This window comes from Notechis scutatus, chromosome 2 (assembly GCF_049901735.1).
Source record: "Notechis scutatus isolate UNSWTSFEM ecotype Mainland chromosome 2, rNotScu1.2, whole genome shotgun sequence".
Taxonomy (NCBI): Eukaryota; Metazoa; Chordata; class Lepidosauria; order Squamata; family Elapidae; genus Notechis; species Notechis scutatus.
In genome coordinates this window covers 217,009,283-217,025,262 of record NC_142010.1, presented here as the reverse complement: position 1 = coordinate 217,025,262, position 15,980 = coordinate 217,009,283, and the positions used below count along the sequence as shown (strand labels likewise).

Sequence of the window (15,980 nt, the reverse complement as noted above, 5' to 3'; positions counted from 1 at the left end):
TTTGTTAATGAGGGTGGTTTTCCAAATGGCTGGTAGGCGGGAGGTATCATCTCGTTTATTCATGCTGTGTGGGCGTTTTTCTATCTCTATGGCTTCTCTGATTATTCTGTTGTTGAAGTGTTCGATTTTGGCGATAGTTCTGGTATTTTTAAAGTCAATCTCATGTCCTGTGGCTTTGAGGTGTTGGACCAGGGAAGAGGTCGGTGCTTCTTTTTTGATTGAGTTCTTGTGTTCTTCAATGCGTGCACTTATTCTTCTGTTAGTTTGTCCGATGTATGTGGTGGAGCAGGCGGTGCAAGGGATTTCGTATACTCCTTGGTTTTCTAACTCGATTTTGTCTTTAGGGTTTCTTAGGATGGTGGATATTTTTCTGTTTGTGCAGAATGCTGTTTTAATGTTGTGTTTTTGGAGGATCTTGCTGATTTTGTCTGTAGTGCCTTTTATATATGGGAGGAGGGCTTTGCTGTTCTCTTGTTCTCTGTCTTGGATTTTGGTTGGGGTTTCTTTTTGGATTAGGTGGGTAATCTTCTTCTTTGGAATCCATTGGCTGTTAGTACATTAGTGAGAGTGTGTAGTTTGGTTTTTAGGTGTTGTTTGTTGGCTAAGCATTTTGTTCTGGAGATGAGTGTCTCGGCTACGGAATTGATCTATGCTGGGTGGTGGTGTGAGAGTGCATGTAGATAGCGGTTTGTATGTGTTTTCTTCTGGTAGATGGTGTGTCCTAGGGAGCCATTGGATTTTTTAAAAACACATGACCATGCTTAGAAAGCACCAAGGACCCGCATATAATTTTGTTCTGTTTTCACAAAAATTAAACACACTCCTATATGGTAGATAAAATATTCCCTGTTGTTGTTTGGAAGTAGTGTTTAGTCAAATAAAACGTTTAGGGAAATAAACTGAGTTAGAAATGCTTTCCAATGATTCAAAGTTGTCCAGAGCTTGTTATTTGAGCTCATTCTGAAGGAACAAAGAAATATGACCAGAGTTATGTCTTAATTCAATGTTGGAACACAGTTTGACAGCTTCTGAGATGAGTGCCAGAAAACAAGTTTGCATGTAAAAAAAATCTACATTCGCAGGTAGTTTTGGAAAGACCACAGAGCCATTGTTAATAATTCTAAATGATCTCAGCTAGAAGGCCAATGATTTTACCTGTCTAAGGCACTTTCAGCAGATTTTATCTATAAAAACTCTAACAAGCCAAAAAAAATAATATGCCTAGCAAAATTGTGACAGATTGTTTGTCAATGGATCCTGAATGAGAAAAAACAATAAAGAATTGGATTTAAAATTATCTACCGATGGCATTTTGCCATCTTAGTCAAGACATGTATACCCATGCCAATGATCAGTGAAAAAAACAAAGAAGTATCCAAATCTAGGTTAAACTGAACATTTCATATGCTGCTCTGATTTTCAGAAATGATATATTTCAAGGCAAAGGACCATCAAATATTTACAATAAAACTGGATATTTATTTTACATGGTTCTTTGCCCCAGTTCTCAAAAAAACGGAAAACAGAAATAGGAGATACACAATCTTATGCAGATTTAGTTTTTCACAAAGACATGCATTCCTAGTCAAGCAAGCAGAGCAACATTAGTTTTTTTTTTTTTACTGTTTTACTCATGCATTTTTCATTCAGAATCCATTGGAAAACTTTTTTTTTTACATTTTTTGCTTAGATAGTCTTTAAAAATCACTTAGATTTTATATACCATTCTACCTGAAAATAAATTTCAGCCCAACTTATTTATTGCTCTGCTTGATTTTACTTCATGAGCACAACAGTTTTAAGATACTTGCTTTTAAATGAGAAATATTGAAAATAAATATTTGAACTATTTATAAATATACAATCTGAGTAGCTTGATGTAATGCTACAAAGAAATGATATCTAAAATGCCATTAAAGCTAACAGTTATATTAAGATTCTGGATGGTATTTCTACCCATATCTATAATTCAGTAGTTAAGCATTTTTGCAATTTAATATTTTTGGTGATATTGCATCATCCTTCTTTCCCCTCAGCTGTGTCATCTTACCCTTTAGCTGTATCATCTGTCTTGAATATGATGTAATAGATGACATCTGGGATATTAGAAGTGCTCAAGTGCTGAAATGAGTGGGTTTTTTTTAGCCCTTCCTTAACTATGGCACATACACATATCCTATTAATTTTGGGATATTTAATCCAGTACTAACAGAACAAAATATTGTGGCTACTTCTAAGTTTTATTTTTAAACTTGAATATTTGTAGTCTTGAGGAAGAATTATAAAAATAATAAGATTATTGTGTTTAGTATCTATGTCTATGTCTATGTATTTAATTCCTTATAAAAGTGTGATCATTAACCTATTTAAGCGGAGTTTGTTGAGTAACTTATATTTACTATAATATCACAGAAGTCAGTCAAAATTGCATGTAAAAATATTGGAATGACCATGTGCTTCTATTGTAATATAAAAAAACGTGCTTATAATCTCAGCTATTTATCCAAAATACATAATGAAAATAGTAAATGTATGCACTTTGCTTTTATGATCACTACAATTTTAAAGGCAGGTCTGAAAGTCTGAGGAGCAGGTATTTTTTCTCATTTATTGTCTACTTTTTTTTCCTATTGTCCTTGACTTGTGAATAGCAGAAACTACTTACTTTGTTAAAATAAATTTCTTCTGTGTGTGATGAATCCATATCAACAGTATAAATATGGTCCCTGTAAACAAAGGGGAAAAGAATGCCAAGATAAACTCAGATGTTCACATTTTACAGGAAGAATGCTTTGTGTTCAAATAAATCATTGTACCTTAGTCAGGAACTAAGGATAATATCAAAGAATACCATGCAACATATCTTATGTTTTCTTTGGGTAACAGAAGATAAAAAATTAATACAACTCAGCATAAACAAAACTTTCATTCTATGCGCTATGAATGAACAAAAGGTGTAAAAAGGAATTAACTGAGAAGTTGGAAGTTCCCTAAAATCATTTTGGTACAGATTATGTTTTCTGTATATTTGTAAGTACAGAACAAGTCAACCTTGTTCTGAGAATGGGATATATTGCAAGATATCTGTAAGGTTTGCATAATTTGGCAAAATATTTGACTCCTATAATCCTTCAACAACCTTATTGTTAAAAAAAACCTGAGATAGATATTCCTATCAAGAATTGTGGCTCCTACTATGAAAATACATACCTGAACTGAACATGTATTCATGGACATTATGCTCTTTAATTTTGGGTACTCCATTCCTTGACCTTTTATTTTACATTATAGCTTAGTAAGATTTTAGCAGGTGGCAGATGCAAGTGATCTTTTCTAAGCCTAAAAGCTAAGCAAGTTGAGGACTGGTTAGAATTTGGATGGAGGAAGAATATCGAATTCTGGGCAGTCAGTTAAAATTGAAAGTAATAAAATAAATAAGATCATGGATAATTAAACTATAGTCAATCCTTGAAACCAATTACCAAGACTCTTTGGAGAAGTACCATCAGACAGTATGCTAAATGCTAAAATATACCAATAAAGCCTTCACAACAATCCTTTCCACCACAATACAACCATTCAACTTGTATATGTATTAGCTGCTATAATCCTAGAGATGTTTGGCTATATGATAGAAAAGAACAGCAGTACATATTGGTCCTCTCCCACTCCCCGAGTCCCAGATATTGAGGTTGGAGACTAAGATCAAGGCAACTTGGAAAGAAGTTAGTTAGTTGTGGAACTACAGAAGAGTGTGGAGTTTAAGAAAAAGAGCTGGCTACTGAAAAAAAAGTAAGGGCCAGACTCCATCTGAAGCTCTAGAGACTTATAAACAAAGGCTCACAATTCTGGCTAGCAGGCTAAGAAGATGCACTATAGAGGCAGAGGCCAAGAAGATGACCTGTTCTCAAAGAACCAAGTATACTCCCAATTGCAGGGCAACAATAGAATAACAGGAGAGCCACCAACAGCAGAAACTGAACAATACTAGAAAAACATATGGGAGAAAGAGAAGATAGATAACACTATATGGTCGCTAACTAGTGGGCTGCAGATCACTTGTGGTCTATGAGAAAATTTTGGTGGTCTGCAGAGAAATGTCCCCTCCAAAGCATCCCCCCAAAGCAATTAATCCAGGCTGTGCAGGAACACACCACCCACATGGCACACGGGAACACAAGGCTGTGTCACCCACATGGCCCACCCACTCACCCACTGGCCCCCACCCTTCGGCCGAGCACAAACCTTACCTTAAGTAGAGCCATGCGATCTGGAATTGGAATGTAAGACCAACAGCGGGGGAGGGAAATCCACCCCAGGGTGGCTTGCTGGCTTGGTGGGAAAGTCAGTGCCATATTCCAGAGCTGCAGTAGTCACAGGACTGGCCCTTTGGTTGTCCCGGAGCAGCTCCTCCCCACCCGGGTGCCATGGACTGGAGGAGCTGCTCCAGGATGACCAAAGGGCTAGTCTTGTGACTACTGCAGTTCTGGAATATGGGACCGGCCTATGGTGGGGTTGGAGGCCAAGGGGTATTGCCTGGTTATTAGGAGCCCGTCTTCCTCGGTGCTCTTTTGGTCTGGGCATCTGACCTTTGCTGCCAACTTGTTGCGGGACCGATGGGAACTCTGGGTTGAGTTGAGCTGAGCGCCTTGGAAGCCCCATAGTTTGCCTTGTCACTGTTTATGCAGGTGAGAGCTTGAGCTTTTCTGGCTCGACACCCCTCCTTTGGCCTCCACACAAGAGGACTCCCAAAGGCTAAGCTTCAGGTTTTTCCCTCTGCTTCCAAGCAGAGAAGGGTCCCTCCCTCCAGGCCTCGAAGCTCCCCAGACCACGCGTGTGCTGGGCTCTCCCTACGGGATGAGGGCATCTCCCAAGGAGGCCTCCACCAACCCACTCATCAACAGCAAGCCCAAGTTGGAGGAAGAGGAAGGGGCTCCAGGTGCCTGGCCATTGCGCTGTGCCCCACGCTTAGAGCAGAGTGCCAAGAGGGACAAGAAAACTGACACCACCACCACTGCCCCATTCTGGGCCTGTGAATTGATGGTGAGCCCAGACTTGTCCATTCTGCCACCTCCCTCCACCACCAGCTGGTACTTTTCCTGCCCCGGGCCATCCCTACAGTCTGCGGCCATCGAGGAAGAGCCCAGGCCAGGAGAGGTAAGCTGGAAGGTGTGGAAGCACCATGCAAATGCAAGTAGCGTGGTGCTCCTGCACTTTCCAGCTATCTCCATCGATGCTTCAGCCCACCTGTGCTGCCAGCCCCCTCTTGCTGCACCATTACCTCATCCTGGCCAGCGAGGGCTGTGCTGCTTTTTGAATGTTGCACCACCTTCAAATTTGCACATTACATGTGCCAGCTCCTACGGCAGAGATTTTCAACCCCACCATAGGCCAGTCCCATATTCCAGAGCTGCAGTAGTCACAACACTGGCCGTTTGATCATCCCGGAGTGGTTCATCTATGGCAGGCTAGTGCACAGCCCAGTCCTGTGATTACTGCAGCTCTGGAATATGGGACCAACTTTCCCACCAATGTCAGTAAGCTACCGTCAGTTAAAATTTATATTAGTGGTACCCGGAATTTGAAATTATGAGTTTGGTGGTCCCTGAGGTCCAAAAGGTTGATGGCCCCTGCTATAAATGATGTGGGTTGAAGGCCATCATATAGTAAAACATTTTGGTACATGTAGAACTTTGAATTGTGTATCATCTCCCTATCCCAATAAATCATATTGGTCACATAGGGGTTTACTTTTCTTCAAATGCTTGAAGATCTCAGGTCTTTTGGGTGGCATTCAGTGAGCTTGAGGTGCCCAACAGTGTATGCAATGATAATGTGGCTTTGTTTTTAAAAGTTGTTTCGCTAAATTCAATAGCAGTGTTGTTTGATTTATAATATAAACAGGGATAAAAGCTCACATCTTTCTTGTTTTGTTTCTTGTTTTGTCAAATGAATAGTTGAGTGATGTTTGAAAATTTACCCTGGGAAGGTAAGACTTCTTTTAATGTAAGCTGTTTGTGTTGCCTTTTTTTCTTTACTACCTGTAAAGAAGTAGTTGCTATTTTAAAATAGTGCAATATATATAATGAAATCTCTTCTACTGACACTAGCTTTTAAAAATATATTTGGAAGAAGCAAGGTTAGCAGATCCAAAACATTTGCAGCAAGCCAAAATTTAAGCAACATTTTCCCCACATAGAGAAAAGGGTTTGTTTATTAACAAAATCAGCTTTTCATGAGTTTTTCATGAATTTCCTCCCCTTTGAAATCAGCTTTCTTTATAAGATGCCATGCTGAAAAAGGTGTGTCTGTATTTATTTTTATATTGCTTAATCTTCTGGGGAAACTGCCATTTACTTTTATAACAAGTTTAATGCTTATTATTTTCTTGACTCCATTGGCAGAACTTTGACCCAAAGTTAATACAGAGCTACTCTTTGGTTTTTATTTTATAGATGAAAACAGTATGTCCTCTTTCTGCAGATTTTCATTGTAAAGCTCTGGCAAAATAAAGCGTTAAAAACAAAAACATGCATTAGAATGGCAAATTAATAAGTTATTATCCCTGGCAATATCTAAAAAATGTTCTGTTTACCGTCAGTTAGAAGTTTTGTATATTCTGAATGCCAGAAAAAAACCCTGTAGGATTCAGCCCAGCACTGTGTTTAACTCCCTTCTAACACTATAATGGCTTATGGCAAATTTCCAGTCGATTTTCAGAAAAAGGCAAAACCAGAATTATGGACCTATATGAACTCTGATTTTCAGTTAAGTTAAAAAAATGCTTCCATTGTTCCACAGTTGTTTCCATATAAGAACTGCCAAGTAATAAAAGGATCTGCTAAACTGAAGATATAAATCTGTGCTGTTTTGTTTTATATTGATGCTTTCAGTCATTCTGATCTTGTTAATTCATTTTTTACACAAATAAACCAATTCCAGCACTTCTGTTTTTCCCACTTCCAGTTAACAGTGCCACAGATGTTATTATGCCACACTTGTGCAGAGAAAGAAAATGTAAATAATGCTGCATCCTTCGCCACAGCTATGGTTATTAAATGCATGTTATGATTCTGGTGTGCACCAGGGAGATATGATAAATTACCAAAAGATGTAGTGGGAGAGAGAAAGGCAAAAATAACACCTCAAAAATTAAGTGTTTTTGTGAAAATGGCAAGAAGAAAAACCAGTCTTCTCATGTAGCTATTATAGGAAACATTATTTAATTATTGAAATTCTGCTTGTCTTTCATGTACTATTCTCTTCAACACTTGCCTCATACCAGCAAAATGATCTAACCTTCTTATGATAATTTTTTTTTGGCAACAAGACTCTAAAGAATATAAAGAGATTGCTGCTTGGCTCTTGAGAGTTCAGATTGTAATATTTTAGTAAAGCTAACAATCCAGGGGCCTTTGCAGTTTATACTTAATGACATAAGAGCTCCAAGGATTCACTACCACTTTAGAGGATTTCATGTGGGAAATATTAGTATGTGTTACCAGCTTGGAGAAAGATATGTTTATTGGAATTTCTTTAAGCTACTTAGAGTTTCTTCAAATGTCATACTTACAGAATTAACAGTGTTCTTGCTTTAAATCAGATTGCAACCCTATCTAGCATCCTAGTATAAAGAACTGTAGGAGGTAAATGTGTCTGGGATACAGCTAGGGTTCTGTGGCAAACCCCAAAGCTGAAAAAAAATGCATTTGCTTTCAAAAATAATGAACAAGGAAATACATTTACACTTATCTTTGTTCAAAATAAATTGGGCATGCATTAGCAAAGGACTGAACAGGGAAAACTGGAACTTTGTGGATTCTTGGTTCTCCAGAAGAGATGAAAACTCATCAGTTTCTCTGTCCAATTAAAATACAAAAGGGGGAAATTTATGCAAGTTTCTGGGAACAGCTACAATCAGTGAAATATAACTAGAGCTTGTATGGACAATAATTTAGTTATAAAAAGCACCTTACGTCTTGATGGTGAATCAGAGACTATTCTGATGCTGTTGAATTGCAACTTATATATATATCAATAGTTATCAGTATCAATAGTTCAGCAATGGGGGTTGCCATTCCTAACCTAATATAGGGTGAAAACAATGACTTTCACACATTTTGTCCAAGAAATGCTTTCCATATTATGTAGTCCATCTGCTCCTGCATACTGCTGCTGATTTTGTCATTTATACTAAGAACATTAAGTTCATTCATGAAACTGGCTGATCCTTTATGCATTTCCCCTCAAGTTGGAGTAGAGTGCTAATTAACAATGAGTACACAACTTTCTGCAATTGCACATGGTAAAAAATAACATTTAACATGATATTTATCCTCAATAGATGATCCTTCCATTCTGCAACTCCCAATAAGCAATTAAGCAGCCTCAGGGTTTGTTACCAAATGCAAACAAACAAAACCTACTGTGTTAGATTACTTCTTCCTTGGTCTAGCAGGGAATGTTCAAATTTTTAAGTTAACACATTGTAATCAGGGCTTAGTGCATTTGTCATTACATTTTATGCAAAATATACCTGGGAAATGCACAGGCAGTTATGTTCTACACAATATTCAAATACATGTGGAGGCACAAAGCCTGCATTTTCATGTAGATACATTAATCCTTTTAAGCAAGAAGAAACTGAATTTCTTGCAATGGAAGCAGTGCAGTAGAGGAAAGCATCTGAATCACTGGTCCAATAAATGGGTATATATTTATTACTCTACGAACTCCTATTTTAAAACATCTCCTTTTGCTATCAGAACATAAATTAAATTCTCAAAACATTAAAATAATCCGGAGCACAGAATTTGGCTTTCCTTAGGGTTTGTGCATTAACTGAAATGCTGACACCATCAGGCACAGCACCTAATACAATTTGTGCCAAAACGAAAAAGTGGAAAAAAACACTTTTCTGGAACAATTAAAAGATAAGAAATAAGAGATATGGCTATTCAGTACTTTTTAAAATAATGGCAAGATGATGGGTAGACACCCAACAAGTAGTCAAGTAGTCATGCAAACCTGGAATGGAGATAACTTTTAATGATATAACTATATAATATTATACTGTTTATTTTGGATAAAAATGCATGATATACTATGCTGCTTATTAAATTCTTTTCATTGGAATTCCTATTTGTCACTGTGCTTATTACGACAAACTGCCAAAGCAGAAGCAGTTATTAATTTTTATTCTTAATAGTTATTGAAATGTGATTCACTTTTTAAAGTTTATTACCTAAAGATGAAAGGGACTTTTGCTCCATTTTATCTTTGTTCTTAAAAAAAAAAAAAGAATAATTTTTGGAATGGAGATGTATTTGTGTAATTTCAGCACAGAAAAATGTGGTTTTGTACTGATAAATATCAAATGGTCTAAAAACCTTCACTTTGACATCTTTCCAGGTGATAATTTTGATAATCCTGAACTGACCCAAGTCTCAGAAGTGCTAAGAGGAATAGAAGAGACAATATGCAGAAGGCTTCTCCAAAGCTAGCGGAGTAGTGTTCTTATACTCAGAAAGAGAACAGAAACAGTAATAATAGCAAAGAAGAGCAAGAACAGGGCCCCTCTTGTGATCAACAGGACCTCTTTATAGAAAAGAAGGTATAGGAAATGATCATTAGGCCAAAATTACCTTTCCTGTAAAACAAAGGATCAAAAATTGTTGTCTGTCTTTTTAAAGTGCAAGACGTGGAATCTAAATCACAATAAGGCAGATTCCAAACATAATGCCAGAAAAAAAACAAAAAACCCACAAAAGCAAGGGTTAGACAGCCATCTGTCAAGAATGTCCTTTGAGCAGCTGTTGGAGTTTTGACCTAAAAGGACCTTCTCAATTCTATAAAAATACACTTAGCCTAGCCACAATTTAGACATGGTCCAATGCGGACTTTTCAGTTAATATGATTTTTGCATTTTCAGCTTAATTAAATACTTGATGCATGATTGGTTTATCATCATTGAAAATACTCCTTAGGCTTCTTTAAAAGAAAATTATTTTACTGAAGGATGTCCAAGTCCAGCATATGGCAAGAACTTTCAAACCACCAACTAACCTCTTCACATGTTCAAGTTATTGAGACCATCTTTTAGCAATTTATTTATTTGAATACCTCTGGTTTTGAATAACACTGTTCTGTAATAATTTTTTCATTTTCCATTTTCCGTTGCCATTTCATATAACTATTTTAAGTTGGCCTAACTAATTTTAAATGGAAAACTATGTTGAATCTTCTGCAATAGAATACAGATTAAGATATGCTCACATTCAGCTCTGGAAAAGATTGCTACTAGAAATCCTTTTGAAATAATTCCCTTACTTATCCACAATAACTGGTCACAGGAAGGCATCACTAAAGACAAACTATTTGCATGCAAGCTCCACTCCCTCTAAGTGAGTAATGAAATATGTGGTGAGGTGTCTACTGCATATCCCATGGATAGAAAGTATATACACACTTATAGCTAATGCAAGTGACTATGCTTGTCTTCATATGGTCACATAAAAAGGTCTTTTTACAGAAACTCTTAAAGGGTTTTTTTTTAGCAGAGCATACAACACATTTTGAATAAATTCAGAAAACTTGACATTTCAAACTGGACAGTTAATAATGTCCTGCTAAGCCAGGGATGTCAAACTCACATTGTCATGGCAAGATCACGTGATGTATCAGGACTTATTTCCCCTTCATTAAACCGGGCATAAGTGTGGCCAGTGCGGGACCGCATCCAGCCCATGGGTCGGGAGTTTGACAGCCCTGGTTTTTTAAAATAAAATCCCTGAAAGTTATTAGCTAGACACTGGCCAAGATGCAGCACTACGTAGCATATGAAATTTTGAAGATAAAACAAAAAAGTGTGTTCATAATTTGCACAATGCAATACAGATAAACTTCAAATGTGCCAAATATGAAAAAAACCAATTATTTTCCATTCTTTTCTATCTGGCTCTTTCTTTGCTATATTTTTTTTTAAATAAATGGTTGAATTACCATCATTAAAATTTAATTTTATAACTTTGTGAAATGCACAACATTGTTGCTTATTTTCCAAAACAGGTAGTTAGTTACTTTTATAAACACAGGCAAATGATGCCAATATTCCAAATGAATGAGTAACTACTATGCATATTTACTGCTACACCACATGGTATATTCCAGCTGCAAGGGAGCAACAGTGACAGAGGGCTATTGCTTCATGTTCAAGTTGTTAAGCTTCCTGAATTACTATAATTGGCCATTGTCCAATACAGAATACTGGCCTAGATTAGTCCAGAGGGACTCTTTTTAAGTTCTTATATACTAGATAAATATATAAATAGGGTTAATAACAGCTGAAGCTATCAGCTAGTGCCTTCTGATCAGCAGTATTACTAAGGCAATACAAGTGAAGGCATATAAATGCATTCTGACTAGCATACCAAATGTGTAAGTTGATGGGGAGAGCTTGATTTTTCACAGTTGACAGAACAACTGCCAATTGTTCCTATTTTTCAGTTCTGAGGGAACATTCTTTCTGTGCAGGAACCTGGTAGTCTGCAGATTTTTTTGACCTCAATTTCCATTAATCTCAGCCAGCATCACTAATGTGAAGGAACTGTAAAAACTTTCATTAAAAACATCTGGAAGGGCAAAAGTACCCTGCTTCTGGAATCATAAAATTATTGCTATTTTTTCCTAAGATTTCTAGCTAGAATCAGATCTGCTCACTTCAGATACCGATTAAGATAGGGATGGGGAACCTACAACGTCCTTTTCATAGCCCACAAAAGACCCAAGACTATGCTATAGAAGCAATTTGTCAAATAATTATAATGCACTCTTCCATTCAAAGGAATAAAATTGATGCATTAAACCGTCAGTGGCCTTTTTGCAGCTACTTAAAACAACCTGGCCCCACTTTCAAAACAAAAGTTTTCCAATATGGTCCAGGAAGCATTCACTAGTTATCTTGATCTTACCAATCAGTACTAGAAATAATCAGCTGTTTCTATTTTGGTCAGCACACCTAAAGTTCTCCAGATGTGCTGAACTGCAATTCCCATCCCATCACCAGCTGAAAATGATGGAAGATGTAATCTAAGCCATCAGGGGAATGTCAGGTTAGGGAAGATTATCATAAATCAATGGCTTAGCTCCCAGCATCTAAATTCATGTGCCCTGTAGTGAATGGGCATGATGCACTGTCATGCTACTGTTTCACGGTGAAGAATTGAGTCCCAATTTTCCATTGTAATATGCAGAGTACTTCTCATATTACAAATCCCAATTAACTTTCTTCAAAGAATATCAATGTGAAGAACTTGATATATGATATCAAAGCTAACAAACAACAAAAAATAGCTGCAGTGTCAGCCTAATACATAGATCAGGTTTGAATCTAGAGGTAAGCTTGAAAATACAGGGTGAGGTTGATTTGTGTAGTCATTAAGTGAATTCACAGGGAACTTTAACACTGTATAATGTCTGTCATGTGTACTAAAAAGCAATTTTAGGAAGCAAACAGCCTTTCAGTGGCCAGAACTTGCACCTTCTTGCTTCATAAAGAAACCAATTGCCACCCCACTTTCCATGTGAAAAACAAATGCAACAAAGGAAAGGAAGACAAAGAGTGAGACACCAACTGATCTGCCATTTTTGTGTTCTCTTATTGGCCAGTTGAAGAGAACTTAGGCCAGCAATTTGGAAAAATTGAACACAGCCAACTATGCCACTTGAGGGCATGTGAACAGCTTGAGGAAGAAATAAACAAAAAAAAAACCTCATTCAAATTTTGTTAAGATATCAAATATCACCCAAAGAAAACATCAGTGAAGTCAATCCCTACAATTCTAATTGTATGTATGCTAAAACGAAGGCATTTATTGAACAATACTGACCTAGCAGCAACGTAGAGTGTTCTGTCCATTATCATGAGCAACTGGATGTCAAGTCTGTGCCTTTGTGGAGTGTTGTGTCCTGGTTTGTGACCCACAAACACTGGATACTGTTTTGTATCTACAAAAAGCAGAGAAGATTCAAAGAAAAGCATAAAAATAAGGACAGCGAGAGACAGATCCCTAGTTGCTATAATTAACATGTTCTGATTATAGTTAAATTGCACACAACAATCTAATTGACTACAATCTTCTGATTTGTGGCTGTTATATTCATTGTTATTATCAATCATCATCATCATCATCGTCATCATCATCATTTTTTTCCCTTCATGATTTTTTTTCTTTTCATGATCCTTTAATCGGGGTGGAATTGGGGCAACTGAACAGAACTGAGCATTTACTGGCCAGATGCCTTCTGATGCCTATGCAGAGTTTGCAGCAGATACTTTCTCTTTGCATCCTGATAGAGAAACATCTGGTGCTGCCCAGGATTGAACTTTTAACTTTCCAAGTGGGAGGCGAGTGTCACCTCTAGGCCACTGTGCTGCTCCTTTCTTTCAGAACATGATGCCCTTCAGAAATGCTATATATAAATATCTACCATCATTCTTGACAATTACCTGGTGGTGATATTTGTAGTTCAATATATTAGACATATCTCAACATATGTTAAGATAATTTCCTTTGGGGATTTCAATATTTAATACTTATAAGTAGCTTTCTTGTCAACCTTTCCCCCAATCTAAATAAAGTTAGCTTAATGAAGTTGATCTGTCAGGATAAAATGCTGTCCTGGAATCTATCAATTAGTCTAATAGCCACACTGTCTTGTGATTAGAAGAAATGGATAGGACTATAGGCTGCTTGTAAGGGTAACACACTAAACATATTTCTGGGAAGGATGAGATAGACTCATTCAATGAACTTCCCAATAATTTCAGTTTTGAACTAGTGAAGAGAATTTATTTTTATTTCCTTTGCAGACTGTCTTGTAAGGATTTCATTGGAAGTAAATTAAATTCTGTTTTACTTTATTATGTTACAAAATGTCTCAAGTGCCCTCAAATGGAGGAAAACCTTATAAACTTTTAGAAGCAATAGATACTCTGTCCAATTCAATAGGTTTGTGTTCATATACTTCTTAAAGCTTAAGTACACTATGACAAAAATAGAGCATTTTAGCTACTAAAACAAAAACACAAAACAAAAGCAAAAACATTTGAGTGACTGTTAATAATCCAAAATGCAAAGAGATACATAAATAATAATAGAAGCAAAAGGGAGACTGGTATACCTGATAAAATAAGGGAACTAAGGAAAATCTCTTGCAATTCAGTACCTTATTGCTCAATGCCAGAGAAAAGAACCCTCAAACCCAGATATCATGTCAAAACTTACTAGTCACGATTAATCATGACCATCCACTAAAACACTAGGCTCAGTTTTCCACCATATTTAGCAGAGACCAAGTAAAATGGTGTGCAAGGTTTCCTTAGGTTTAACCCAGAAAACACTTATGTGCCTATCCTCCTTCCACTCATAAAATCATCCTCCCTTTTCAATAATGTTACTTCTCTTTCTCCCTCCCTTCTTCCCTCCCTCCCTCTGTATGTATATGAATCTGAAGAATAATTTCATAAATCTGATTTAATGGATTTATTTCTTGTCCGTCTCCCTTAACACTGAAGTACAGAATCAATACAGCAGGAAACTGAAATCAACATTACTAGGATGCATCTCTTATAACAATGAAAAAGTTTAGGATTTGATTTGGTGTAATGCTGGTTAAAGTTCAATGAAATGTTTATGTCTGGAATTTGAATGAAATGTGGATGCAGGTACTTTGAGAGAGTTGATTTCCTTAATTTAAAATACAAGAACTCAGACTTCCATTTGGACTGTCTATGTCAAATGAGATGAGTTTGCACCTGTCTCTCAAATAAAATTCAGTATTCACTTTTAAGGCTTGTACCAAATACATCCTTTTGGGGACACTTCAATCTTTAAACTCAAGAAAGCTCAGGACAATGTCAATTTACATTTATTTTTGTTGGTCTACTGCATTGGGGGCCCAATCTTTGGCTTGCCTAGGTCACACTGAGTGAAGAGGAATTGTCTTGGACTGCATAGAAAATATGTAATACAGCTTATATATATATATAGTATTCAGCTTTGTTCGGGTATTTTCCCACATCATTATAGTTGTGCTTTTAAAGTTGTAGCAACGTTTCGGCAGAATCTCATCTGCCATCATCAGGCTTCTGTATAGTGTTCGTCTATTATTATGTGATATATATATATATATATATATATATATATATATATATATATATATATATATATATATATATATATATATATATTCATAAGTTTTCACGGGTATTTATATGTATGGTATTGTTCAGGTATTTTCTCACATCATTATAGTTGTGCTTTTAAAGTTGTAGCAACGTTTCGGCAGAATCTCATCAGACGAACACAATACAGAAGCCTGATGATGGCAGATGAGATTCTGCCGAAACGTTGCTAAACTTTAAAAGCACAACTATAATGACGTGGGAGAATACCTGGACAAAGCTGAATACCATACATATAAATACCCGTGACAACTTAAGAAAACACACACATACATATATCACATAATAATGTTAAAAGTTTATGATCTTGTGGGTAACATAACTGGCTGTCCAGGATCACTTGCTGCCAGTGGGCCAGACACACCTGGTCTATTGTGTCTTTAAAGGTCAATTAAAGATTGTTTCTTCAAAAAGAGGTTTATATGTGTGTAACCACAATGGAACAGAATTTTGATTTCTCTGCTACCTAACTGCAGCTTCTCCTGTTTATCAAAGTAGAAAACATTTTGGACCCATTATTTATTAATTTGTTTAACTACAGTACACCCCCATTAAATACTATGAACTATGAAATAGTTAGAAACTCTTCAGTGCATTCTGGTGGGGTTCTCATACTTAATTTATATTATTTAAGGAGGAAGCTATCAATTTGTAAGCACTTGTGACAGTGAAGTTCTCCATTAAGCCTTTTATAACCCACCTTTTTAAAGCTAAACTTTGCAAATGCTCTCTTTCT

General features: G+C 36.6%; 1 protein-coding gene across 9 annotated transcripts in view; it reads right to left on the bottom strand.

Annotated features, from left to right (window-relative positions):
• SEMA6A (semaphorin 6A) overlaps nt 1–15,980 on the bottom strand; it is a 180,544-nt gene that overhangs the window by 72,919 nt on the left and 91,645 nt on the right. For all 9 annotated transcript variants that reach the window (XM_087958029.1, XM_087958028.1, XM_026673524.2 and 6 more), the window contains 2 exons: nt 12,888–13,005; nt 2,666–2,726 (listed from right to left, as the gene is read on the bottom strand). In XM_087958029.1, coding sequence (XP_087814155.1) covers nt 2,666–2,726; nt 12,888–13,005 — 179 coding nt within the window. The remainder of the gene's footprint in view (nt 1–2,665; nt 2,727–12,887; nt 13,006–15,980) is intronic.